Source organism: Anolis carolinensis, unplaced genomic scaffold (genome assembly GCF_035594765.1).
Source record: "Anolis carolinensis isolate JA03-04 unplaced genomic scaffold, rAnoCar3.1.pri scaffold_8, whole genome shotgun sequence".
NCBI classification, from domain to species: Eukaryota; Metazoa; Chordata; class Lepidosauria; order Squamata; family Dactyloidae; genus Anolis; species Anolis carolinensis.
The window spans coordinates 24,150,330-24,178,069 of NW_026943819.1; the positions used below are offsets into that span (position 1 = coordinate 24,150,330).

General features: G+C 38.9%; 1 protein-coding gene across 4 annotated transcripts in view; it reads left to right on the forward strand.

Annotated features, from left to right (window-relative positions):
* Positions 1–27,740, forward strand: part of aplp2 (amyloid beta precursor like protein 2) — a 46,710-nt gene that overhangs the window by 15,477 nt on the left and 3,493 nt on the right. The window contains exons 2-15 of one of the 4 annotated variants that reach the window (XM_062961388.1): positions 7,122–7,295; positions 8,577–8,706; positions 12,331–12,443; positions 13,513–13,718; positions 14,023–14,234; positions 17,305–17,472; positions 19,540–19,670; positions 20,124–20,198; positions 20,391–20,549; positions 21,311–21,439; positions 23,763–23,862; positions 24,136–24,309; positions 24,838–24,873; positions 26,681–26,763. In XM_062961388.1, the coding sequence (XP_062817458.1) occupies positions 7,122–7,295; positions 8,577–8,706; positions 12,331–12,443; positions 13,513–13,718; positions 14,023–14,234; positions 17,305–17,472; positions 19,540–19,670; positions 20,124–20,198; positions 20,391–20,549; positions 21,311–21,439; positions 23,763–23,862; positions 24,136–24,309; positions 24,838–24,873; positions 26,681–26,763 (1,890 nt within the window). The remainder of the gene's footprint in view (positions 1–7,121; positions 7,296–8,576; positions 8,707–12,330; positions 12,444–13,512; positions 13,719–14,022; positions 14,235–17,304; positions 17,473–19,539; positions 19,671–20,123; positions 20,199–20,390; positions 20,550–21,310; positions 21,440–23,762; positions 23,863–24,135; positions 24,310–24,837; positions 24,874–26,680; positions 26,764–27,740) is intronic. The other 3 variants (XM_062961389.1, XM_062961390.1, XM_062961391.1) reach the window with 3 other exon arrangements.

Here is a 27,740-nt window from a genome sequence, read left to right on the forward strand (position 1 = left end):
TTGCTATGTCAGGCATTAATTCATTTCCTTGAGTTCTTCTGGATAAAGGCAGGAAGAGCAGATAGGAAACAAACAAAGGATAAAACAGTTTGAAAGTAAAACATGCTTTTCATATCAACAATAAGTACAAAAACATGATGTGTCTGAAGGATTCTACTCATTCCTTCTTACACTTAAGCTAAAAGGGGTGCTTCTGGAGACTCTTCACAAATGCCTGGAGGCATTTGTATTGTGAGTATGTGTGCGTCTGTGTGCATTAAGATTGCTGAAAACAGTGTTCTAAACACTCACCTAGGATGCAGTTCAGTTTTTTCTTTAGCAACTGAAGAAGGCAGAAGCTGAAATGTTTTATTCATTTTATACTTTTGGTTTCTGTTGTAAGACCTAATGTGCATGTTTGTGTTCAAAACGTGATTGGTGTCATTCTTCTGGGGCTCAGGGAGAATTGCTCTTGGTTTGCTTTTTAATCACCTATATGCACATGTAAGAGATGCAGCGTGAGCGCAGGACGATACTTTAATCCTGCTGAGCGCCAACTCTTGTAGTGGAGAGGGACTACACTTCATTAAGTAATTTGCAGATAGGAGAGAGAGGGGGAAATGGTTAGTTCACATGGGCATATTGATCACAAAAAGAGACAACTGACCAATTCTGAGCTGGATTAACTGGGTAAGAGGTGGCGTATTTCTTTTAAAAAAATCAAACAGGTTCATGACATATGTACCCAGAGACACAAGGGTTAGTCGTTTAAACACATTCACATTGAACATGAATGCTTCAGTTTCTGGGTTTCTGCAATGCCCTGTAGTGCATTTATAGCTAACATGCCAGTACAGTACAGGCAGTCCTTGAGTTACAAACATCCAACTTACAAATGACTTATTGTTTCAGACAGGGGTGAGACAACAGGAAGTGAGAGAAATCTACCTCTAGGAAGGGAAATTCACTCCTGAAAAAGTTATAGGAAAAAGATGTTTCCAATGAAGCTTCATCACCAATCCTTGTTTCCACAACAAGCCAGATTTTTCAAAATCCAAGTATTACAGGAACAGAAAGTGATATCAAATCTTCTGAGGGGCACAGACAGCAAAACAAACTCCACAGGGTGTTTACCCTTCTTTATGCTATCCAAAACCTAGCAGTTCGAAAACATGCAAACGTGAGTAGATCAATAGGTACCGTTCCGGCGGGAAGGTAACGGCCCTCCATGCAGTCATGCCGGCCACGTGACCTTGGAGGTGTCTATGGACATTGCCAGCTCTTTGACTTAGAAATGGAGATGAGCACCAACCCCCAGAGTCAGATACGACTAGACTTAACGTCAGGAGAAACCTTTACCTATGCTATCCAAAGCTAATAATGCTGGAGTTACGGTTAAAAATGTACCAGATCTGACTTACATATAAATTCAACTTGAGAAAAAAAAACCTACAGAACCTATCTTGTTTGTAATGTGAAGACTATGTGTATATGTTTCCCAGCCTGGACCTCTCAGCTGCTTTTTGGTACCATTAATTGAATATTGACAGCTTTTCTTTCAATGGTTTCGTCTGTAGTTGTATAGCTAGAAGATTTCTGCTCTGCTCCATGGCAGCTAATTTTTGGTGGAATTGTATTTTTCTAAGCATATACATAAAATAGATAAGAAGTTGTCTAGGTGTGTGTGATAATACCCAGCCTTACTACTGGTTTTCGTCATGTGAAAATAAAAGAAATAAAAGTAATGTGATCTAGCAGAAGAGGAAGCCAGTGAATTGCCAACGCTTGCTGCAAGCAAGATAAGGGATAGTCTTGATGGGTGGTTTTCCTGCCTTAATGAGTGACATTTAACATGTTTTTAAGTAGGTTTGCTCTCTAAATGACCTAGCTCATAATTTAGGAGTTCTTATTGATCCATCACTGTGGGACAAATGAGGTATACCAAATGGTTCAAATGAAGATGCATATCAGTAGTGGACCTTAGCTGAAGTGCACTGTGTTCTCCCCAGAGAGGTCTATTTCAATATCATTTCAGCACTAGACAGTTCTTAATACAATTTCACATTACAAGTTACAATGTTTATTTCTTGCTCAGTGACTTTTATTTGCTTTGGGCCTTCCTTTTTTTTGGTGATTTAATGCTGTGCTTTGTTCTGTATATTGTTACAGTTTTACACTTCATAAATCCATGAGTCTTCAAGAGAACCAATGATAGAATAGTTTATAAATATGTGGCCATTACAGGAAACAAAATTATGTTTGTTTCCATCAAAACTTAATAATACTGTTGAGTAGTTTAGCCAAATCGTAAAAAATTCTGTATCAACTCTCTGTTTCTACCATAGATGCTTAATTTTTTTCCTGTTAGGCTTTCCAGCTGGCTCACACTACAATTACAGGATGTGACATCAATTGTTAGCTTTGAGAAATCCTCTTAGGTATCTCATGAGTGAACTTGAATTTGAGTTCTGTTTGGAGTGTGTTTTGCAGAGAGACAATGCATAGTGATGTCAGGAACATATGACTATTGTCTAACCCTAGAAACCTGTTCATACTGCATTGAAAGGTTTTCTGTTATTATATCTGCTTAGGTCTTGGCCTAGTGCAGCCTGGAGCCTGCTGACCAACGCAGTTAAAACCAGAGAATACTCAACATGATTGTATTATTAAGACCTCAGAAAAACTTACAGATTAAAGCTTGACACTTAACCAAACAAAACAAACACATGCTGCTGTTATAAGAAATACAGATTATTCTTCCCAAATTGTTCTTACTTTCCTCTTCCAATATTTAGCTGCTGTGGAAATAAAATACTCACCCTGGTATGTATTTTAGAGCTGTAGTGAGGTGTTGAAGGATTCTGGAAAAATGTAGAGGTTTGCCTTTAGTGCTCCAGACAGAAAGAAGAACAGTCTTAAGTCACTGCTTTATCCACTCCATCTAGCACTGCACCTTCATTGTACTCTCTCTTTGTCTCTAAAGTTTACCAATTGTTCTATTAGTGGATGATGAAGTCCTTATTCAGCCCATATGCTTCCTATAGCAAGATTTTGTAGCATCTAGGACAATTATGACTTCGTACTCTCGTTTTTGTGCTTCACTGTCTCTTACACTGCTGGATTTCCATGACTGGCTATATATCCCAGTTCAGTTTAGTCAAAATACTGCTCTTTGGAAGTAAAAGGAAGTCATCTGCTTTTAGAACAGTTCAGTCAGGATGGACATGTTTCAGTAGTAAACACCAAAACCCCGTGATTCTTGCCATAGGCAAATCAGTGACCTATTTGTGTTGCAGAAGTGCAAAAACAGTGAATTGTAGAGGAAATGCTGAACGTAAGTAATTATATTTTCCTACTTAGCTTGGTCCTAGTTTCAAATCTTCTCTTCATTGCAAGACTGTAACTTGGATCAAGAGGCTCTACACAGTGAGGATGTGATCATAGTAATGAGTCATTTTAGTGCTGGTGCCACTTTTTCTGTGTACATTAGGATATATGTTGGGAAATTGACCTAGCTTTTAATATAAAGGATAAATGAATGGCTGTCATTTCTCAAAATAATTATATCAAAAAGCACAGTAGGCTATGAAGCTGGGTGCCAAAGTGTTAAGATTTCAGGTCTCATCTGAAGATGTGCCTCTTGGAGGAAATTGACCAGTAACCCAGCAACATTTTGGCTGAGTTGGTAGCTTTTACTTTCTCAGGGATATGTATGTAAATCAGACATCTAGTTAATTTTGAACGCAAAGTGAATAGTCAGTCATATGATCACTTTAATCTATCTCAGGTTTATTTTTTCTTGTGGAATGATGATAGTTTATCAGAAGTTGGTAAATAAAGAACTTGTCATGAAACATGAAGGTTCCTAATACACTAATTTAATTATACAAAATTCCACCTTATCATGTGTTGTTTCCCTTGAAAATCCATGCTAAGCTTATGTCTAGGTTTCTCTTCTCTCAGATGACGGATGGAAGTTCACAGGAAAAAATGCCCTTGTTGCAGCACAAAATTTTTATTGGGAGACTTTTAAGTCAAGATGACCTCAGGAGGTTGAGAAGTAATAAATGCCTTGAGTAAATAATGACAATATAATTGATGAGCGAGACTAATTTTCACTTCCATTTTGGCCCCTCTTTGTAACATTCAGTGTAGATGTTTGGATATTTCAGCAAAGATTAAAAATGCTTAGAAAACCCTTTTTGGAATCTGATATTGAAATAATTATTGCCTATGATCAGTGACCTGTATTGCCAATGTTAAAGGCTGTATAACCCCCAGCATTTAGTTTAGTAGTCTTCATATGTGGTTCATAAATCTTCTGCCTCTTTCTGAAGAGAAATAAAACATTGTGAGGCTGAGGGACTAAGTTATTCAGTTGTGAATAAGAATCTAAAATGTCACTATGGCAACGTGTCTCCAGTGATATGTAAACTATTTGAACAATCTGAGGAAGAAAGGTACCTTTCCCTTGGTATCTGTGGCAATAAGCTGGAAAGTAGACAAAAATAAACACTTCTGCATTAATGTTTAAACACTGCATCATCTTTCCTCAGAGGTATGTGTTTGGAGAAGGTTTATGCTGGTTCAGAATATAATTTCTAATAGGTGCTGCTGACCTTGCAGCTTCTCGCTCCGTTTCACTACCCATATATTAATATACCTCTGAAGAAGGAAAAGTGCAGTGGCCTAGAACTAGCTCTTTCAAAAGACCTTATAAATCCTCCACAAGTTACAATTCAAAATCCAGGACTATTTTGGTATAAAACAGCATGCAAGCAAGGTTAACATTCCAGACACTCCCTATCTCCTGTTGCTGTTGGCACCCTTGACTGTTTTTCTCTTTCTCAAACATTACATTTGCTCATCAACATGGTCCACATTTGCCTTTGCCCCTGAACTGAAATAAATCTGGCATGTTGGTCAAGGCTAGTGTGGAGTTAAAAGGCTCATTTTTAATGAGTTTACAACACAAAAATTGGTGGGCTCTGCAGACCATTACCTTTTAGCACCAATTCTAATGGTGAAAGAAAGCAACACAAGGGCACTCCCACCCTTCACCACTGCATGGGTTATGTACATTTAGGAGGAAAATTTAGATGCCAAATGATCTTGCCTGGTCTACTACAAAGGCTTTCTCAGACTTAAGAAGCCTCCTTAGTTCAAGGAAAAGGGAAAAAAAAATAGTTGATAGGAGTTTCACCTTTGAGCTATGGTGACAAGTAGTTAAAGGTTAGAACTACCCCTTGTTTATCACAAGCAAAAAAATTCAGCTATAGTGTATGTGAAGGGGATGGTAGATCTATGACTTGGATTCTCAGCCTTGCTGTAGAAACACTATTCAAAATACCAGGCTGTTGTAGCATATTCAGGCTATTGTCTGCAATGCTTTGACAGTATAATCAGAGGCTAAGAGTGTGCTTCTATTAAGTGGATTGTTAAAGCTACAGCCAGCCTGTTTTTCAGCTGGTTAGGCTATTTAAATAGTTCATCTGAATATATAATTGTTGATTTGGCTGAGATGAAGAATTGCTTGTTTTATAATTCAATGAACCTTATTAAACTTTTAATTCTTTCTTTCATATATTATTCCATTCCTTTTCTTCCTTCTTTCCTAAAGTCTATCTGTGCCTGTTTTCCTTTAAGAAAACCATTAAATGTGTTCTTGGGAATTTTATTAGGGAAGTAAGTGATCTTCTTCCTAATGTAGGCAAGATTTGGAGAGCCTAGGAGGAATCTGCTCCTGGGGAACAAACTAATAAATCACATCCTTTATTGAGAGCAATGGCTAAGATGGTATTTTGTATCAGTGTCTGGTTTATCCTGAGTACACAAACCTCAGCACTGTACCTGTGATCCTGTCCTTTATAGGTTTGTTATAAGTCGAAGTCAACTTGGTAGCAATTAATAATGGCAAAGTTCTTGAGGATGAAATACTGTAGTTAATTTTTTTTCTCTGTTGCTCCTTAGACTCGGAGCCAGTTTAATATAGCAGCAGGTTGAAAATAGCAGCATGGCAATGGTGAACATTCTGTTTTATCTAAATTTGTAGCCCTCCTCTTGACCTTATTTTGGAAACAGCTTCAGTGCTGTAGTGTACCTATTTAGCCCTACAATTTTATACCTTTTGGCAGGGATGGTACACCACTTAGCTTTATTATTCATGTTTGTCTTAAATTGACTTGCCCACACATATTCAAACATTGCTCTCCTAATGAAAGGATGCCTTTGAATCCTCTAACCTCGGAGAAGGTGACATAGAAGCCATAAGGGTTTGAAGGATTAGTTTGCTTGGTTCTGCATTTCTAGTGGACAGAGGAAGAGTAGCTCCACTGCTAATTTTGTTTGAAATGGTGGTGCGTTATTTCATCTGTCAGCAAATGCATTTATGCCTTGCCCAAGGGTAGAGTGGTAAGTGACATCTAGTCGCCAGGGCTGTCAAATAATTCATTATTCTTCCACTCCACCTGGCCTAGCATCCTGATCTGTATAAAACGTCTGGAAAAACAGATTATAATAGTAGGAGAATGGCTTTTAAAAATGAACAAAGGGCACTGTTTAAGTTAAATTAAAGAAATACTTTGACATTATGGAGATAAAGTTTGGAAGTTTTAAATAATCATGTGGCAAAACTACTGAAGCTTGGCGCAGATATCTATAAAGGGGGAAACCTGTGACCTAACTGACCTCAGGCTGCTTTTATAAGTCTTGCTACCAGACAATAATATTTGTTCATTTATTTCAACCTTGAATGAAGAATCTGCACCCTTCAGCCTAATTTTACACAGTTATCAATAGAGTCCCTTCTTTATTCACTTTACTTGTTTATATTGAGTGGTAGAGAAGTAAGAGCCACAGAGTGGAGAGAGGTAAGGGAGGGGGAACAAGGTGGTACAGCATAAAAAAAAGGCTATGGGATGGCATATGCAGAGAAAGGGGAAACATGCTGTGGGTTATTTCTATGTCCGCTGCCCACTTTGGGCTCCAGCCATTGCCACCATTAAACTTTAGCTGAGCCGTACAGATGGTGTAGCAAACGGGTACTTGTCTCCAGGCTTTCCAACCCGCTGCCAATTCTAATTCTGAGGCACCCAAGTGAATGCTGCCTGATTGTGTGTAAAATAAGATTCTTTCCCCCATAGGCGCTAGCTGCCAATGCTGGCACTGGATTTGCAGTGGCTGAGCCTCAGATTGCCATGTTTTGTGGAAAGCTGAACATGCATGTGAACATTCAGACTGGAAAATGGGAGCCTGATACTTCTGGGACCAAAAGCTGCTTTGGAAGGAAAGAAGAGATTTTGCAGTACTGCCAGGAGGTAAGCTTATCCTCCTTTCAACTACTTTTGGCTATCATTTGGAGACTGATGACTCATTCTTTCAGCTAAAACTTCCTAACTGCAGTGCTGTTCCACAGAGCATTTCCTCACTACCCTTTTTGTTGGTGTCAGGATAAATTATCTCTGTAGACTTAATTGCCTTGCATGCAAAAGCCTACAATTATGGCATTTATATTACCTTTAACTGTTAATTTGAAGTATTTAGCTAAGGACCTAAGCATCAGTATTCATGTTTAACTATTTTGGAACATGTAAATGACATTTATTTTCTGTAACACATTTATTGGGATGCAGATTGTCATTTCTCTGGTTTCCTGGGATAATTAGCAGCAGTTACAGAGTAAGTAAAAAAATGTAAACAGAAGCTGCTTGCATCTCTGCTTTCTAACTTTCAGGGTTAAAGAGGGAGTACAGCTGCTTAGATTTTATTTCCTGTGTGTGACCGCGTTGTAAGGCAATCAGATCCAGTGACATCTACACCAAAAGCTGCCACCTTTGGCTCAGCAATGTCAAACAGCTGGTGTTGTAGTATAGTAGAAGCAATATTTAATCTCTTTATATATGTAACAGTGGTAGAAATCTTATAGTACTATACTCCAGTAAGAATGAAAACATCATGCCTGTGTGGTATAGTCTTTGAGGTTAGCCATAGAACCTGCTGGGTGACCTTGGGCAGGTCACACTGTGTCTCAGTTTTGGAGGAAGGTAAAGCCTTTCTAAACAAGTATTGCCAAGAAAACCCAGTAATTGTGTGTGTGCCTTCAAGTCGCCTGTTGACATATGGCCATCATAAATTTTTCTTAGGCAAGGAATGCTCTAGATGTGATTTTGCCAGTTCCTTCCACTGAAATGTAGCCTACAGCGCCTGGTATTCATTGGTGGTCTCCTATCCAAGTACTAACCAGGGTTGAGTCTGCTTATCTCCCATGATCTGGTGTCTTTAGGGTGTTTAGGCTAGGGTTGCAATAAGGCAGAATCAGCTTGAAGCTACACAACCACAAGGACAACAAGAATATCAGCACCATCCTTAGAAAAACTCACAATTGAGTTCCTCAATGTTTTGCTCCTTTGGCCATTATTTGCTCCAGGAGAGGCCTTTTTCTGCCAACAAAAAGTGACCTGTAAGTTCATTTGTGGATAGCTTCCTGTGGCTTTAGCATTATGAATGGTGGTTTTGAGAACTTACTTATTGTCCACATATTATATGTCTTTCAATGAGTCAACCAATTATCGTGACTGTGGGTGTATTTGTAAAAATAGATTTATCCAGAGCTTCAGATCACAAATGTTGTGGAAGCCAATCAACCAATCAGCATTGAAAACTGGTGTAAAAAGGGCAAGAAGCAGTGCAAGGGCCATACCCATATCGTTGTGCCCTTCAAGTGTCTTGGTAAGTACTTTAGGTTAATTAATATATGCCACTTCGAGCACAGTTTCTGTTATTTTCTTTAGTTCCCGCAGTTCTTCTCCAAAGTTGCATTTAAGACCTTCATGGTAGTGTTGATACCACATATATTTGCATTAGTGTGTCTCAGTGTCATATCACTACAAACATCAGTGTCACAAACACCTAGAATTCATTTCCTATTTCATTTGGGTTGGGTTTCAATAGTGGAATTAATCTGTTAGGACTGACATTGATGTTTGTCTTAGACTTAACTGCATGTTTCTGTAGCTTGTTACTATCTATACTGAGCCTTAGGCATGAGGAGAACCAGAACTTTAGTCTAGTGAAGTGCACTACAAGCAACCATCTTTAGCTGGATTTAGAAAACTGCTTTGTAAAAGAATAAATTCTGTTTATGAGGTCTTTCCTCAGGAGAAGCTAACCTTAATTTGGTTTGTGATCCTCCTGGTACATGTTAATAATTCTGATTTTGGCAGATCTGTTCCAGCTTTCCGTGACTCTGTTTAAACCTGGGTATTTCTAGTGATCTCTTATTGAAAATGTAAAAGATTTCAAGATACAGCCACTGATACTTACAGATTAGTTTTCAGCAAGATGAGCAGTGATACTTCCCTATCCCTCTGATTGGAACTTCTAAATGATTCGTAAACATAGATATGCTGTAATATTAATGCAAGTTTTGTTACTCCCTTCGCAAAGGTGCTTGAAGTGCTTGTAGTTCACACTAGTCCATAAAGTGCTCATAATCTATGACTCAGATGTTTAAAAGCAATTCCTTATGATATGTTATGTTGTTTGTTCATGGCTTGTTTATGCAGTCTGAGAGTTGTTGCATGAAGGCCCAGACAAGGAAAGAAATTCATTTGTGGATTTTTGATGGATACTGTTGGTCCCTGCTAGATTTCCAAGCAGTTCATGAACACAAAGCTTAGTACGTAATACTCCTTAGCGGATTAGGTGTCTTTGCCCTTGTAACTGAGGATAAGATAGATAAGTCCCTGCATGTCATTCATACCATAACAGAACAAAGCAAATTCATCCTTTACCACTCAAAAGTGAAAAGCATATATGAAGAAATGGTGCAGCATACAGTTTTACCAAACCAATGTGTTTGGCTGGAAAATACTTATCAGTTGAATATTGTTCAGAATTAGAACTAGAGAAATAAGTGCTGTGCTCTTTAGACTCTGTTAGTTATAACGTCAGTTGTAAAGTACAAATAATAATAATAGTAACAACAACAACAACAACTTTATTCTTAATATTTCACTCCATCTCCCCAAAGGGACTCGTGGTAGCTCACATGGGGACCAAGCCCGGAATACAACATAAAATACAACATCAAAATGCATTTAAACATATAAAATCAAAAGGCATATAAAATACAATAAAAACATAGTCACAACTGACCAATAGCCAGGCGCAGTGAGCATATTCAAGATTGGAAGTAAGGCAGTAGAATTTATATATGTGCAATATCTTGCAGTCCCTAAAACTGGACCCCAGAATGAAGCGCAATGGCTGGGTATAGGTGGAGGTAAAGGACACCATCAATTGTGCCAAATCAGTCAAACTCACATCGCAATAACTAGGTTTTCAGCTCTTTCCCGAATGTGGCCAGAGTGGGGGTTAGTCTAATTTCCCTTGGGAGGGAGTTCTAGAGTCCTCTGTCTCATCCCCACCAGCCGTGTTTGGGACAGTAGTGGGAGCAAGAGGAGATCTGAGAGGGAGGCCTTAAAATAAAATATGAAAATAAGATGCCAGTTCAGTACAGCCGTCTACCAGCCTTCTGTGTGGTCTTGTTCTTCAATGTGCCAATGTAAAAAGGTGGCATCTCAAAGGAAAAGGTGTGTGTATAGTGGTGTCAGCATCAGTTATTCCCTGAATAAGTTGTGATTCTTGCTTCTATCTGCATAATAAGCACATAGAGACTGACTTGCAATTGAGATGAGCCACGTTGATAGCTTCCACATTGACACAGCCATTCTGGTAGTAGTTTCCCATCGTTTCATATGAAATTCTGTGGGCTTAAATTATGGACAGTTGTCAAATACAGAAAAAATAATGCACTGTAGGACTCAAGTTTTGGTATTGTAAGACTATTGTAAACAGGTGAACTGTGGCTGTAAAAAAGGAAAGCTCTCCTGCCGTCAAAGCGCTTATTGTGCTTATGAAAACAATGCAGTACTGTTTCTTCCATCTTTCCTTAGTCATTTTGACAGGACTGCACCTGCTGTTGGAAATTTAATCTTGCAAGCCTTGAAGGTGGATTTGCTCTTCCCCCCCCTTTGGAGCAATTGGGGATGAAATGCAATTAGTACACTTTTTGAACAGTTAATATGTTTGACAATCGGATAGTGGGAGTGGGGCAGAACCAAGTCTGATGAAGCATTGTCAGTAATAATATCAGCACTGATCTTGAAGAAGGGACATTCACATCATAACCATGGTAATTTCCCTAGAAACTCTATAAAATACAGTATTTAATAAGAATGGCAATTGTCTCTCCAAACACAGAGATGAAATTCAGTACATGTAAATGCTCTTTTTAAAACAAAATTAGGTCCCTCACTTTGCTTTTGATGTCATCTTATTTAGTTCCTGGTGTTATGACTGAAAGGGTTAGGGCTGGATGGCCCTTGTAGTCTCTTTCAATTCTATGATTCTGCAATCACAGCTATATTTCCACTAAAGTACTATCATCACCCGCAATTCAAACAACATCAGAAGCATTTATTGTTCATGGTTTTAAGAAGTAGATGTTGATATTGTTAATAAACTGCTGGTGAATTCTTTTATCTTAACTATTAATTGTACGGTTAATGTTGCATTCTAGTTTATTATGGATGCTCTTGTGCTATTCATTCACATTTTCAGGTCGCTACTTTGAAAACAGCCATTGGAACAGGTCAGATGAGGTTGTCTCCCATTTCCGTAAACGGCTGTTAATATATTTCTAGAATATAATTAAAATTTATATAATTTAGCAATTGCAATAGTTTTGACCTATGTCCTTCTATTTGTATTTCTAAAAATTATGAAATATGGCACAAAACAAACAATCTGATATTAATCATTGGTTTTTATCAAGCCCGTTTGCACTTCAGAATTATAACATGATTATTCCACTTTAATTGCCCCAGTTCTATCTTGTGGAATCCTATGATTGGCAGTTTAGGGAAATGCATTTGTGAATTTGCTGCCATAGAGCTCTATTCCCTTACCGAACTGTAAATCTTACTAAACTGTAAACCTTAGGATTCATGATATGGAATCATGACAGTTAAAGCTGAATAATAGTGTTGTGTGCACAAGCCCCATTTGCAAAGCTACCCTATTCTTCTAGTACTCTGCAATGATCATAATTAGAAATATGACTGAAATTCCAGATGTTGGTTGTAAATATTTTATTAGTCTTATAAGCATTGAAATAGGTTTTCATAGGATTTAGTTTGCCATTATCATTCCCTATGATATGGATAACAACTGCACTCTTTCTGAGATTATAAATGTTAGTAATATCTTCATCTAGGGGAGGAAAGTTTGGAGTGGTGCATGAACTTGCGGTTGACTTGCAATTTTATTTTTTCTTTCCTCCTTTTACAGTGGGCGAGTTTGTCAGTGATGTCCTTTTGGTTCCTGAAAAGTGTAGGTTCTTCCACAGGGAGCGGATGGACGTGTGTAAAAGCCACCAGTACTGGCACACTGTAGCAAAAGAAGTAAGTGGCTGTAAGAGGATTGAATGCCTGATCTCCCAGAAGATTCCATCATATGGAACTGTGGCATACCTTGCAATGCAAGACTATAAATGGCATTCTCTTTATAAAGAATAATAGAAAGGATTCATCTTATTTCAAATCAGAAATACAGGTTTAAGTTATTGACTGGCTGTCAGTTGACTAAGCCACGGACACAATACAAGTGAAGACATGGCCTTTGCTTGGCAAAATGATAAGCCATTTATTCCCAACTCACAGAAATCCTAGTTTTTTCAAAATTAACTAGTTTGTGAACTCCAGTTTCTGCTTGTTTCATGGAAACATTGTTTGCTTGTAGAAGCAGTCTGACTTTGTTGCTATCAAACTCTTTTGTTATGAAAATAAAATAGCCTGTTTGAGGCTTAAAGCTGCTGGAATTAGAACACCAGAGACTTCGGTCTAAACTTTTGGAAGTACAGCCATTAAATTTCAGATTTTTTATTTGATAATCATGTCATGTGCTATTAGAGATCAGTTCATAAAATGCTAATGAGGAATGTTCACCTCTTCATTTACTCGGTTTAAAAGGAATAGTATGTGAGGTTCATGTTTGGGCTTTGAACTATACTGATTCCAATGCTTATATATTATAATTTTAAACTTTCCATGATGCCCATTGAAATAATAAAATGTCACTTGCAGCCCAATAATGTATTTATGTATACACTCATGAATACGTGTCTTACTGTGCAGTTATGATTCCTAGGCATGAATTTGGAGATTTGTGTTAGTTCTAGGATTGTTTGTTGTCATTTGAGCACCACTTTAAAACAGTTACTATTTTGAGGCAGACTGTTTAGACATCTCTTTGTATTTTTGTGCTAAGGTAGATGCTTCAGTACAATTAATACATATAAGATGATGATGCAGTAGTATTGGTGTATGCTAGGTTCAGAGAGAACAGGGTTCAAAGCCATAGAGACCCTTTGGATGACCTTGGGCAAGTCATTCTCTCAACTTTAGAGGAAGGCAGTGGCAAATCCTTGTGGTTTGGGGATGTTTTTCACCCACTACTTTGCATACTGTCTAGGCCTGTTTGACTGAGGGGACAATCCTGCACAGCTACGGCATGTTGCTTCCTTGTGGAGTAGACCAGTTCCATGGCACAGAGTATGTATGCTGCCCTCAGATCAAAATTGTTGATGAAGCACTTTCCAAAGAGGAGGAGGAGGAAGAAGAGGAGGAAGAAGAAGAAGAGGAGGAGGAGGAGGATGAAGATTATGACAGTTACAAAAGGTAGCGGTTATAGGTTGTCTTATTTCTGTGTTTTTCAGGAGTATTTACCCCACACGTCCAAAATAAGGGTTTGAGAATTATTGGAGAAGCTGATTCCATGCCCATAGCAGATAAACAAAATAAGACTTCATTCTATGATTTAAAGTTTGTTATCTTTTTTTCTTGTGTATCAGTGTCTTGTGTATATGGTCCCAATTCCTAGTTCAGTTCATTGATTTTTATCAGGGAGTTTAATACTGTTCTGCTAGTGGATTGTTTCTGCTGCCTTGTACCCTTCTTACCCTTCTAATTGTATCCTTTTTAGTGAGTTGCCTACTGAGGCTGATACAGATGATTTCACAACTGTAGCCCTGGAGATGGATGAGGACGAAGAAGAACAAGAGGGGAATGAAGGAGAAGTGGTGGTGGACCAGAATTACTATTTTGATGATTATAAAGATTACAACGAAGAGCCTCCAACAGAGCCAGGCCATGAAAAATCTCTCTCTGAGAAGGAAGTAATGAGCGATGTGAAAGGTAAGCAGTCATATTTCATCTTTATCCAGCTTTTCTTTATCCGGTAGTTGTCAGTTGATCTCTGCAATCCATATGTTCACTATTCAGTTGCTAATTCAGGAGTTTAAATTATCCAATATAGATTATTCTTCTACCTTGTAGGATGAGGTATATTGCCCGCTGGACAACTTAGTGGCAACAGTTTTCTTTGGCACTCAGAGTAGGACCCCTTAAACAAAACAGCATTGAAATATAATTGTGCAGTCTAATTTTGGGTGGAAAATACTGTAGATTGAAATGTGTAAAAAAATGGGTTGCCAAGGTAACAAGCTGTTCGTATTTCCTTCTGAATGGAGGTGTTTGAATGCTTCAGTATAAGGCCAAACTACTTCAATGTAGAATATAATTGGTTGGTGATACAGTTTTGCTGTGTTAAAACATGTCCATCAAACTTTACAAAGTTGTATCTCACAGAAAGCTAAACCCAATGCAGTCAGTCCTGTTTGTTTGTCATAAGTGCTTGTAATACTTGCTTGAGGCGGTGGCCTAAATCTTGTTAATCTCAACTGAGGTAGAGCCTTTGCATCAGTTAATTTTACCTAGATACTGACTCACCATTCAGCAGCTGATTCACTGAGTCTGCTATAACCAACAGAATTCCAGTTCATTCCTGTCCAGTCACTGTACCTTTGGCATATCAGAAACAATTTACTGAACAAATGTCACTAACTCTTATCTAGCTACTTCATTTATCACGCCTTGTTCATAAATGTGATTTTCTGAAACAGTAGCTCAGCTTGCATTGTGGAATGCAGCTGTCTGGGACCACATCCTGTCAAATCATGGGCTATAACCCTTTCTTCCTTTGGTGAGATTCTGTCAAAATTCCAGATTACAATAATTAAGCGATCTTCCTTCAATAAGATTTGATTCAATGTCTATAGATTTTTCTTAACTGAAGTGTTCCCTTTAGTGACTTTCATGCAGCAGTGGGCTTAGGCTCACTTACTGTCTAAAAAAGCCAGCTTTGGTTCTCTCATCATCCAGGGTAATATTCTGATCTATTCATACTGTCTATTCACTAATCCTCACATTGCATCTGTGTCCAGGCTAATAGCAGATAGCATGAGGAACTGTCTCTTCTCTCTACTATGTGGTTGTACCTCAATGGAGAGGAAGAGACCCGGTATACCTTTCCTGGGGAAAGCCCATCTGGGTGTGTTGTATACAGGGCATAGAGAGTTCAGTCTGTACAGTGCAGCTGATTTGCTTATGAGTGTGATTCAGATGCCTGTTTCGCACCTTAACAGATGGTGCCTTTTCTGTAATTAATGTTTTTTCTCTGTTCTGTGGTCAGTAGCGTAGTGTTCTAAATCTTAAACCTTTTAACTCTGTTTCTTTGCAGCTTAGTTGGTTAAAGGATGATGTATATTGGAAGATGCTGCTTCTATTCTGTATTTGCTTATGAGATGAATGCCCTTTTGCTATTCAACATATCTAGAGCAATAGGTTTTAAATCATAAATAAAATAGAGCATTTTTGCCATTATATCTAATAGTAGTCTGATTTGTTTCCAAGCTTTCATTCAGATATATTACAGTACCAAATGCCTTCCAAATTTTATACTTTGGTACTTTAAAGACACAGGTCCTTTGAAATATCTAGACCACATTTGGTCAACTTTTGTTGTTGTTTCCCAGCTTCTGTAAAGGTAGACACTGCATTGTTTCCTTCCCAACAAACATGCTTCCACAAGACTTTGATATTACCAGATACTGCTTATCTCCTCTTTTCTCTTTGCACAGCAATTGGAATTTGCAGCCTCATTTTTCAGTGCTAAGACAGCAGCCCCATTTTGTGAAACTTAGAAGGATAGTAGTCACTGGGATAGTATAGTGTGCCTGGATTTTTCATGTTATATGTAGGAGCTTAATATGGTGGAGTGTGTTCTCACCCCACCTTCCCTTTCTTTTACATCAAACATAAAAATGCCAGGAAGAAGAGTAGGCTTAGAGCTCATCTCTTTGCAGAAGGAGGCTTTGTTTTGTTTTTGATGATATGGAAAAGCATTTCGTTATGTGAGTCCCTGCCTGCATTTTATAATGGCACAAGGTTACTGCCTACCTAGAAAACACTAAGTCAGATGCTCTCCTTTTGTAAATGGTCATGTAAACAAGACATGAAAACGTAGTTCCATTCTTTCAGTCTCTCTTGGTCCCTTAATGTCATCTTGATGCTTTCACATCTAGTATAATACTGATTTTCTATTATGATGGTTCGAGAGAAGGCTGATAACTATTGTTTACAGTTAGACTAAATTCTATTTCAATGAGTTCTTGACATTTCACCCTTTGAGAATTGGGAAGAACCTGTTTAAAAGCTGGGAAACCAACAAAGGGATGATAACATGGGGAAGGGAGTGGAAATACCCAGAGAGATTGGTTTGGGGGTGGGGAGAGGAGATTGGGGAATTACAAGGCAGATTAATTGGGGCCCTCGGCCCATGTTTCTTCCTTTTTTACGTAAAATGTGGTTTCATAAACCCGGAATAGTATTTTTTGGCTTCACGTTCTCAGGTTATTTTGCATAGTTTCTCAAGGAGCAGTGTATGAACTGTGTGAATCCCACATGTTAGATGACTAGCTGTGGTTTTAAAAATAAAAGCCTAGGTTTGGGGAATTGAAACAACAAGGGATTTTCCTTCTACCTACTCTTTTTTTATTTAGGCAAAATGTTGTTGCCACAGAGAGAACACTTCTGGCTAAAAAACTCTTCAAAATTTTTGGAGCTGCTTTCATGGTTCAGTATGACCTAGATACTGCTGCACTATGACATCTAAACCTTCCCTCTGTGGAGGTAGAATTGAATGGAATGAGATCTCACCACTCTCTGTGGGTTCCCCTTTTGGCCTCAGCAAATAGATTTCTTTTCAGTGATGGGAAATATGGAACGATATGGATAATAGATTTGCCCTGCTCCAGGCAGATGTTGATGTTTCAGCTGAGACTGACCTAGAGCCGTCATTGCTGTTGAAATAGCTTCGCAGAGCTGTGCTTGTCACCAGCTGATGCTCTAACCATCTCCCACACAGCTGTCTGCTCCCAGGAGGCGATGACAGGGCCCTGCCGGGCTGTGATGCCTCGTTGGTACTTCGACATGTACAAGAAAAAGTGCATTCGCTTTATATATGGAGGCTGCGGAGGCAACAGGAACAATTTTGAGTCAGAGGACTATTGTATGGCTGTGTGTAAAAAGATGAGTAAGTCCTGCCTCCCACTGGCCCTCTTGCAGCAAGCTGTTGTCTTTCTGTCTCCTTGTCCTTGACTCCCTTCAAGGCAAGAGCTATCTGTAGCCTTGTCCCTTGGACCCTGGTGTCTGCTGAAATTGGTGTCTGTCCTGCCGTAGTCTCCTCTTGTCTCTGTGCTACCTTAGGTTTTAGGCCCAGCTTGTGTCCCTGCAGCCGGGAAGACTGGCTTTTCGTCACACGCTTGCCTGCCTCTCCAAACACCTCTTGTTTTTCTTGCAAGGCAGTTAAACCTGGCCAAGCCTTCAAAGTTGGTATTGGGTTCCTGTTTTGTTAAATTGTTGTTTTCATTCCCCTCGTTTGTCCCCCTTCCCTACTGCCTTCTCATGAAATCATGCATTACTTCAACTGCTTTCTTCCCATTGTAGCCACTGGTAGGGGGTCTCTTTGGTGCTATTTTTAATGCGAGATATTATTCCATTTTCTACACTGTTAGAAATATGGGCCACAGCTCGATGACTCTATTTGATAGCTCGAGGCTTTTTGCCATATTTTTCCAACTCTTACAATAAAACCTCCCACGAAAACAATTTATTGTTGGATTCTAGCACTTCCATCTTGGCTGCTGCAGAGGTCTTTTGAAAAGCTTTTTTGTGCTCTCTAGGGTTTGGCAGTCTGTCTATATGCAGCACTAATCCTGTTTACAAAATTGGTTCCATACAAATACTTTTGATTGGGTTGGTTTTGATTGAAGTGGTGGGATAAAAGATGCAGATGTCAGAAGCTTTTTGGACAAAAGTTCATCCTACCCCAGGAGGATTTGGAAGTAGAAATTGGGGCCTTCATATCAAATTCTGATTCAGAAAAGCTGTATGTAACCCATGCAATTTAAGCTCCCATTTACAGAGAAGATGTCTTTATGTGAGCCGTTAATGCTGTGCAGCCACTTTTTCACTCCACAATTCTTTCCCATGTTTGAGTAAAAGTGTTGTGGATATCTGCATCAGATAAAAGGTCCCTTTTAGAGTTCAATTGAAGGGATTGGACAGATATGCTCTACAAAGTCTGATGGACCTAATTTCAGAAAGGATGGATCCAGGAGATTTAGGTTTGTGATGAGGCAGTTTTTCAAATCTTTGGAGATTTTTTTGCTTTCATAGATACTTAGTAAAAGCTGTCAGTTGCTATAAAAATAATTAAAATCCAGGGTTTTGTACCATATAAGCGCAAGACAGCTGACCAAACAATTTACAGAATTATGACATTTTTAGAGCAGTAAGCAGGTATTTCTGATACCCCAAACTTGTACCCTTTAGTAGTTCAAATCATGGTACTTGCCCTATACTTCAGAGTGGTTTAGAATGCATGCCTCCATACTGTGAATAGTAATAAGTTGACAAAAGCTTAAGTAATCTACTGATCTTTCAGTGAGAGATTGCAGTGTAGATTCAGCCAGATATCATGAAAGTCTGGTAATTGTCCAGTTGTGACTGCACAAGTGGACTGTCTTGCTGTAGCTCTGTTATATATAGAATTCTAGAGAGACCCTAAGGACCATTTAGTTCAACCCTCTGCCATACAGGAAAATACAATCAAAGTACTTCCGACACTTGCCCATCCAATCTCTGCTTAAAAAGCTCTAGAGAAGGAGACTCCCAGGAAGCATATTCGGCATGTTTTTGTTAGCCTTTCACCTGGTGCTGTGGTGATGGCAAACAAATCTTGAAATATGTAATCTCTCCTTGGGAACTGAAATGTAAAAAAAAAAATCTGGAGGTTTATTGCTATTTGCAGTAACTTTAAACATGAACTGCCTATGGCTTAGTATCTATCCACCAGACACTTTTGGCGCTAGGAAAATAGAACCCTGAGCAATGCCCCCAGTTACACTTCTTACATATGATGTGCCTAGAGATACTTTCCCTCGCAGTAATCTTAGGGACTGCAGAAAACTGGCAATCAATAGAAGTTAAAATGGAGGATGAATCAGTTAGCAACATCTAAATACTCTGCATTATGGACGCAGCTGCCTATAGCAGAGCTACTGATGGAGTGGATCTCCCTTCCTTGCTTTCTTTCCAGTTCCTCCTACTCCTGTGCCTACGGATGATGTGGATGTCTACTTTGAAACCCCCGCAGATGACAATGAACATGCTCGTTTCCAGAAAGCAAAAGAACAGCTAGAGGTCCGACATCACAACCGCATGGACAAAGTAAGTCTTCTCTGAGCAATAGTGTTGCTGCTCTGGTTCTATTTGTTCATCTTGGCAGCTTTGTTGTGGCCAGCCAGCTTTCTCCCTGCCATCAATTTGGAATGTTGCATTTCCTTTGGGCCATGTATTTCTCTCTCTCTCAAAAAAAGTTCTAAGCTTGTCTACAGGGTAGTAAAAGGTTTATGAGCCCTCTTCCCCCTTCCCCCCAAGGATAACTGCTTATTTGAGAGCTTAAAGTAGAGACGTCTGTCCGTTATAGTTCTCCTACACTCCAAAGCTGCCTCATAAGCCTCTGCCAAATTGCTGTTTTATAATTTTATAGTGAAAGAAGCTCCAGAAATTGAATGGAGCGGTAGAGTACGAAATAATCTGAAGAAATATTTCTGCATTATATTGGAATCAATCTTGCATATACACATGAGCTAAATTTCTGTGCTTTCTGGGACTTTTTAGGTGAAGAAGGAATGGGAAGAAGCCGAACGGCAAGCCAAGAATCTTCCAAAAGCTGAAAGGCAAACCCTCACACAGGTAGGATAGTGCATCTTGGGAATCCTGGAGTTTCTTTTGTGAAGACAAGTTCTGAAGAAGAATATAAGGGAAGCAAAAGCTATCAGCATTGTGCAGTTGCCGTCTCATTCGTACATCTAGGTAGATAATCAAGATAACTTTAATTCATTTCTCTTTTACTTCTTAATAAAATGAGTGCAATCTCTTTAACAGCGATTCCAAACAATGGTTAAATCACTGGAGAAAGAGGCAGCTAGTGAGAAGCAACAGTTGGTGGAGACACACCTTGCTCGTGTAGAAGCCATGCTGGATGACCGCCGTCGCGTTGCCCTGGAAAACTATCTAATTGCTCTGCAGACTGACCCACCACGGGTATGTTCCTCTGAGATGCTTTGGACCTGAGAATTCATAGATGTATGGAAGGGGAGCAGACATTACAAACGGGTGACAGAAAGAGTGCGGGAAACATGCAGATGTCAATATTATGTGAAGGCAGGCACTTAGTTCCTTACTGCAATGCAGAGGAAGAGCAAAAAGTGCAGCTTTAATAGCCCTCTACTTCTTTAACTATGAAGTTTAAACTCAAGCCCTGTGTTTACTGCATTGTAATCTTTGTTCTGTGTCTTTTAAGATATGTATTTTATATAATGTTTTATGAAGTGTTTTAACTATGCTGTGCCCCTCCTCGAGCTGCGGGAAGAGGTGGGTAAGAAATAAAATTATTCTTATTATTAGCCTCCCTCTTCATAAATTACCTCTCTTGGAAGACCCCAGGATTAGCAGTTAACTTTTAAAGTAAATGTCAGGAGTGCCATTCATTATTCTTTTTGGTGGAATTTTTAGCAGTGGTCTCTGGAGGCTCCAGGGGTTGAAAATTGGCACCAAGATGCAACTTAATATTATTACTAGCTACGCATTTTATTGTAAGTGTGAATTTTATCTAAATTCTTCTGCTTGGTATAGTTCTGGCCTATGCTGCTGCGTGGTTGCAGATCATGTATCTCAAATGTGTAGTCTGAGGACATAAAATAAGAGTTATTTTATTGTATCATATCCCGTGTACTATATACTGAAATGGCTGGAAAGACTTTGCTCATTACTGTGTTCTCACTAGCCTGGTTTAATGTTTGCAGCCTCATCGTATCCTCCAAGCCTTGAAGCGTTACATCCGTGCTGAGAACAAAGACCGCCTGCACACAATCCGCCATTACCAGCATGTTTTGGCTGTCGACCCAGAAAAGGCTGCACAGATGAAATCGCAGGTGCAGAGAAACTCCTAAATAATATTTTGTCTAATATTTAGGACCAAGTCCTAGCCTCATAGAATCTACCCTACTTAGATATGAACTGAATAAATTAAACAATTGTGTTTTTTTTTAAGGAAAAGTATCCAAGTCTCTTCCAGGTGTTTTATTTTGTCATGAACCGTGTGATTTGTCTTGCAGTGTATTTCCTGCAAACTATGAGCTGTTTGAGCAGCAGAGTATGCCATGATTTAACATAGTAACAAATAGCAAGCACCAGACTCCTACTACAGAATGGCTGCGAAACTCAGATTGTTTGCTTCCATAATTAGCCAGAGATTGTGGTTGTATCCATAGTTGACAAACTGTAGTTCATCTTAACTCTGATATGCCTGAAAAAAGCCAGATTTAAATTATAAGTTTTCAGGGAGGATCTTACGTATGGTTAAAATTAAAATTAAACACAGTTCAATTTTTGGCATAATGTTAAACTTAGTTCATTAAAAACCTACACCTGAAGCAGAGGAAGAGAGGAATGCTACTGTGACTGACTGTCGTAGCCTACCATTGTTTGTTGTGATGATCAATTTGTTGGTATGTTTGCCAAGAGGCTCTATGCCACTTAAACTGAAAAGGATACTTATTCACACTTCAGAGTTTGTGTGAATTACATGTGGATGTTAGCTATATTTATATGGCTATATATTACATTTTGAGAGATGGACAGTCTTTAAACTCTGATACATGCTTGGTGAGGAGGTATTGGAATTCATATGTAGATTACATTCTTGTCTTCTTGGTTGTCATCTTAAACTTGGCAAGAATGTATGAAGATCCTGGGTGATGGGTTTTGTTTTTTTGTTTTTGGTTGCTTACCAAACCTCACTTACCATTCTTCTAAATGTTGACGTGTCATGATTTCATTTCCACACAAATGTCATTGCTGAGGAGCAGTTCAGTACAGGAAGTATTACCTTTCTCGGCCGTCCTGTCTCATCCATGACTCAGAGAGTGGAAGGAGAAAGCTGGAATGCATTGAAAGTCCTTATCAAGGTCTCACAATGTCAGATCCATGTCTGAATGCCACCTTTTGTAAATTTTTCTTTTTTTCTAGGTGGAAAAAGTCACTACTAAAAGACTATTTTGTATTTATTTTAGTGACCTATATTGTCTGTTGAAGAAGGTGTATCCGATATACTAGGTTTTTTTGCCATGCAGCTGTAATAAAATACTTCCGTTGTTTGCTACATTACCTCTGGATGCTGAAACCTCCACTTTCTTGTAAAGAGAGTACATTGAAACAAAGAATGTTTTGAATATCATTTGACTTGTACACGTTTCACTCACTGTTTGAGTCCAGTCTTCCAGCATTGCCTTCACATAGCTTGCTAAATTGACCAGGAATATCTCATTTGGTCCAGGAGTGTGTTAAGCTTAAGCCATAACATCTTAAATGTTCTCTAATTCATTGTGCATGCTCTTGTGCTTACCAACTGGCGTGCAAGGGATGTGGGTAATACCATTCAGTTCAGTTTTCTTTATTTTTTTAGATGCAGTTTAATCTACTAAATTGGCAGGCTGCCACATCGAAAGAATAAATTGCTTTTACGTCCTCCTTTTAAAGTCAGATATCCTCCAAACTATTAAGCAGGCCCATTCAGTTTGTTCACCTTCTCCCAAATTGGTTATCCCTATTTACTCCCTCCCTTTGCAGTGCATAATACTTTTTTTAATGTTCAGTACCCTCTGCTGGCCAGATATGCACTAGCTGCTAAGGGAAGTAGCTGGCTCTAAAAGCTCATTGTATGAAAACAGGAACTTGATTTGTATGGACAGGAAGCCACACCTGACCATCAGGCCCAGATACATCCCTTTGAATAAAGGCAATGTTTTCTTTTTGGCTACTTTTTAAAACTTCTATGTCTTTCCTTAGAAACAGACATGCTGTTATATGTTCTCTTTTTGAAACTTATGCTACATAGGATAATGACTTTATATGGTAAAGTGACACATTATTTCAGGTTTTCTGGAAACCTAAAGCATAACCTTCAGAATTAACACTGTGTATAGATACATGTTTTTAGAAGAGAAATTTCCAATGGGGCAGAAACCGGAAGATTGCAAAACTATTTTTTAAACTGGTGGGAAGTTGTATTACTTTGACTATAATATTCTGAATCTTCAGTTACATGCATGTGATAAAATACTTGGAGATCATTTTGTATTTTCTGTACATATAGAGTCTTGTACTATTCTCATAAGTGTTTATTTTTTATCTCTCCTTTCTCTCACTGTAATTTTTTTAAAATGCTACAAAGTCAACTCTGTTTTCTGTCGGTAGGTGATGACTCACCTCCATGTGATTGAGGAGCGGATGAATCAAAGTCTATCCCTGCTCTACAAGGTAGCTTATGTGGCTGAAGAAATCCAGAGTGAGATTGGTTAGTACCATTGTTGTCCTTTTTTGTATTTACTGAAGTGGTTTATTAACACCTTGAAAGCACTTATGGGCAGCTGAACCTCTGCAAAGGTAGTGAACATGGTTGTGACAATTGTATGTTCATTTTCTGTAGTAAATGCAAAGTATTCCCCTCATAGATGAAAAACATAAAATGTAAGACATTAAGCCGCACTATAGGATGAGACTGTTGTGAAGCTGCATTGTCTGGTGCAGCCATGATTTTTGCTCCACTTCTCAACTTTTCTTCTTACAGATGAGCTGCTTCAGGAGCAGAAAACTGATATGGACCAGTTTACCTCTTCCATCTCTGATTCTCAAGTGGATGTCCATGTGAGCTCGGAGGAAAGCGATGAGTCTCCCCTCTTTGATGGTAAACCTTTCCGTCCATTCCAGGTGAAAACGTTCCCTGCTTCATCAGAAAGCGAAGGTATGTTGAACGGAGAATATTTCTGTAGAGGGCATATTGCCGTCCCTGGCCTAGTGATTTTCTGCTTAAGATACAAACACATTTGTTCTCCCTTTTTCTCTAGATCATTTCTTGTCAAAATTGTTCTAGCTTGGAGTGTAAAAGAAAGTTGGCAACCAGTTTCTAGTTATTTTAGCATTGGTCACTTCTTGAATTGCCCATTTGAGTTTAGCTTCATAATTTAATTTGTGGCGTAGCCATTCGAGAACCTTACTGTCTTCCCAGAATGCTGTCTTTTCAGCTTGCCTATAAATCTTCTTTTAGCCCAAATATTTCTACAGCCTTCTAAAAATGCAATTTCCTCACTTTCTGTCATCTGTATATTAGGACAGGTGAACAGAAGCCTAAATGCCCATTTTAATCTCAGACCTAAGTGATACTTGGAGTCCAAGCCAGCAATTGCACACAAGCCTTTTTCTTTTCTTCCCTCTTAATCTCCTCTCTCTGCTATTTTTTTGTTTTTATTCTTGTTTTCCCCTTCTGCTGTAGATTCTCAGCCGGATTTGTACCATCCAGTGAAAAAAGGTTGGTTCTAAACTGATCTTCTGAATGCCTTACGTCATTTCCCCACCACCCCACTGTTTTAGTGTGTTTCTGTTTACTTTTAGTTTCATAGCATCAGCTTCACCCTCTCCACCATCCCGTCTGTTCCTACAAAGCTTTAGGAAAGGATTAGCCATCCCTTATATAAAATGATCTGGTTTAGCTGCCTTGGATTTGATGACAAAAGTTGTCATTATGGAAAGAATTACACAAGCAGAGTATGTACTTAATATTTTTAAGCAGGAAAGTTTAGAATGTTTTTCAGTCTTTGAAGTAGCAGGAGTCAGGTCAGTGTTATAATGTTCTGATCAGATTAGATGAAAGGTAAATTATGTAAATTATGGATCTGTTAAAGACTGAAACCCTAGGAAGAATGCAGTGGTCTTTCTATAGCAGGCTTGGTTCTAATTTTTTAAGTCCAATGTACTGAGGCGACCCTCTTCCTGAACTTCTGTAAACTTAACCAAAAGTAGACATTGTGTTGTTCGCTAAGTTGTTGATGGTGAGCTCTGGTGTATTTATTTCTGCCTTATTCTCTTGGTCTTTCAAAAGCACAATTTTAAAAAATGAACTGTGCTTTCTCACAGTGTACCAGTCTCCTTAGAGCTGTTAAATAATGCCACAGTATGTCATAGTAGCTATCACAGCTGATGAATTTTCATCCCACAGCCTCTTGTGAATAGAGACTGCAAGGTGAGGACAAAAGCTGATTGGGAATGGCTTCTAGAAAATGACCTAAATTCTATGTATATCATTGGCTTCAACAGTCCTTAAAAGCAATCTGGAGTGTGCTTGGAATCCAAACCAGCATTTCCTGGGTAATTTAAGGAGCAAAAGAAAAGGGCAGCGAAGCCAGACCACTCCTTGATTTGTTTGGCACCTTCCAGCCAGTAAAAAGCTAAACCATTGTCACTGTAATAATGGATCCTGCAGCATAGTTAAGCCAACTGCTTTCTTCCAAAGAACATAGCTTTCTCGTTTTATTACTTTGTTTCTGAGCATAGCAAATGTGGGCTGTGAGCAATATTTAAAGGAATGTGGTTTGTCCTATATGGGGCTAAAGGTGCATCTTAGAGTACTTCAAAAGCTGCCTTGAGTCTTTATGCAGAAAGACATTTTGCAGAATTTCATATTGATCCTTGGTGTATCCTGGGTAGTTTGACATTCTCATGCCCTTTTCATCCTGATCCATCTGGAATTGTTCAGGTAATGCAGAGCAGTCTTGGCGATATCCTCCTTCCAGGTCTACTACCTGAATGATACTCGGAACTCCATTCACTCCTCTCTTGAAATTGATTCTGGACTTGAGCCAGGCACAGGACAGGAACTCATCCAATTATTTGCTCAGTGCCTGACCTTTTTGGAAGGACTTCGAAGCATGAATAGCTGATACACAGTCTCTCAAAAGAGATGGTACTGGTTCTGCTAAGGCAAGACTGTCTCCCACATAGTGGCTAATTCAGAAGGCTTATGGTGTTAGCATTTGGGAGAGAAGGTACAGTCTGTAAAGAAAACACTGGTGGACTCACCTTGCTTTGGGCCATGTCATTGCAGTATTAGTAATAGATGTATGCTGGGACTTTCTGGAAAGTGCACGACTTCTGTTTTATATACCTCACCTATGAGACTTTCTTTCATTGCCCATTGTTTCTCTCACCGGTGTAACATTTTGATGTCTCTCAAATTAATGTCTAAGGGAAAGAAGTTATGGATCACAATAGGATGCCTCTCAGCTCTGAAAAATGTCCTTTTCCTTTATGTGATGTCATATGTCATTTCTTCTCTGCAGGGTCTGGAGTGGCTGACCTTGATGGACTGATAGGAGCTGAAGAAAAAGTCATCAACAGCAAGAAGAAGCTGGATGAGAATGTGGTAGGACCCTTTGAATATTATTCTTGCACAGGACCGCCTGGATCTGATACTGAGTTCTGTTCAGGGACTTGGTTTTGTGGATATTGATGCTTACATTGGTCACTGAATTCATTATCCGATATGATGCAGGGGAGAGGCAGCTGAGTTCCAGTCACTATAGGAGTCCAATATGTATCAATAAGAGAAGGATAGAAGTATAAAGAAAGCAAAGACAATGCCTTGACATTGGGGGGGGGGGGTCTTCTGATAGAGTATATGTATATCTTTGCTGTGTCCTGGGCTTCCTTGGCAACTTTGCTAGCTGTTTGGAGTAACTGCTGTTTTTAATAACTATCAAGAAAAATTGATATTGTGGGATTTTTTTTAGAATTGATGGCAACATATAATGGAATGTTGTTTTATGTTTGCATGCTCTCACTGCCTTCTTCTTGAAAATTACAAATGTTACTCTGAATGAGATTTTTTTTGTCAATCATGAGGCTTCTCCATGTGAATAGAAACCTCAACTAGCCCAGATTTTTGCTTGTATGGAGGAGCCCCATGTGCGGGAGGGTTTGTGTATGTAGGGTCCAATTACATGGAGACCATACATGTGACCGCTCTGATATATTCACTGACATATTCACTGTGTAATTAGAGAACTGTTAACACCATTTAGTCTTTGGAAATGATTGGGATTTTGCTAAATGTGTGAAATTCCCTGTAGTGAGGATGGGAAACATAATAATGAATTAACAAACAATTTGCTTGGCAGAAGTTGTTTTATTCATAGAATGGCATGAAGACATCATCGACTACAACTGTGTTTGATTCCCTTGTGCCAATAAGGCAAGACTACATTTTTTCCCATTGTAACTATTCAAAATGCAGGAATAGAAAAGAGAAAAATATGAATTGGAAGCCTAGTGATTAATAACAAGGTCCCTCGCAGTCACGGTTGGTGGGGACAAGGGAGAGGGCCTTCTCCGTCGTGGCCC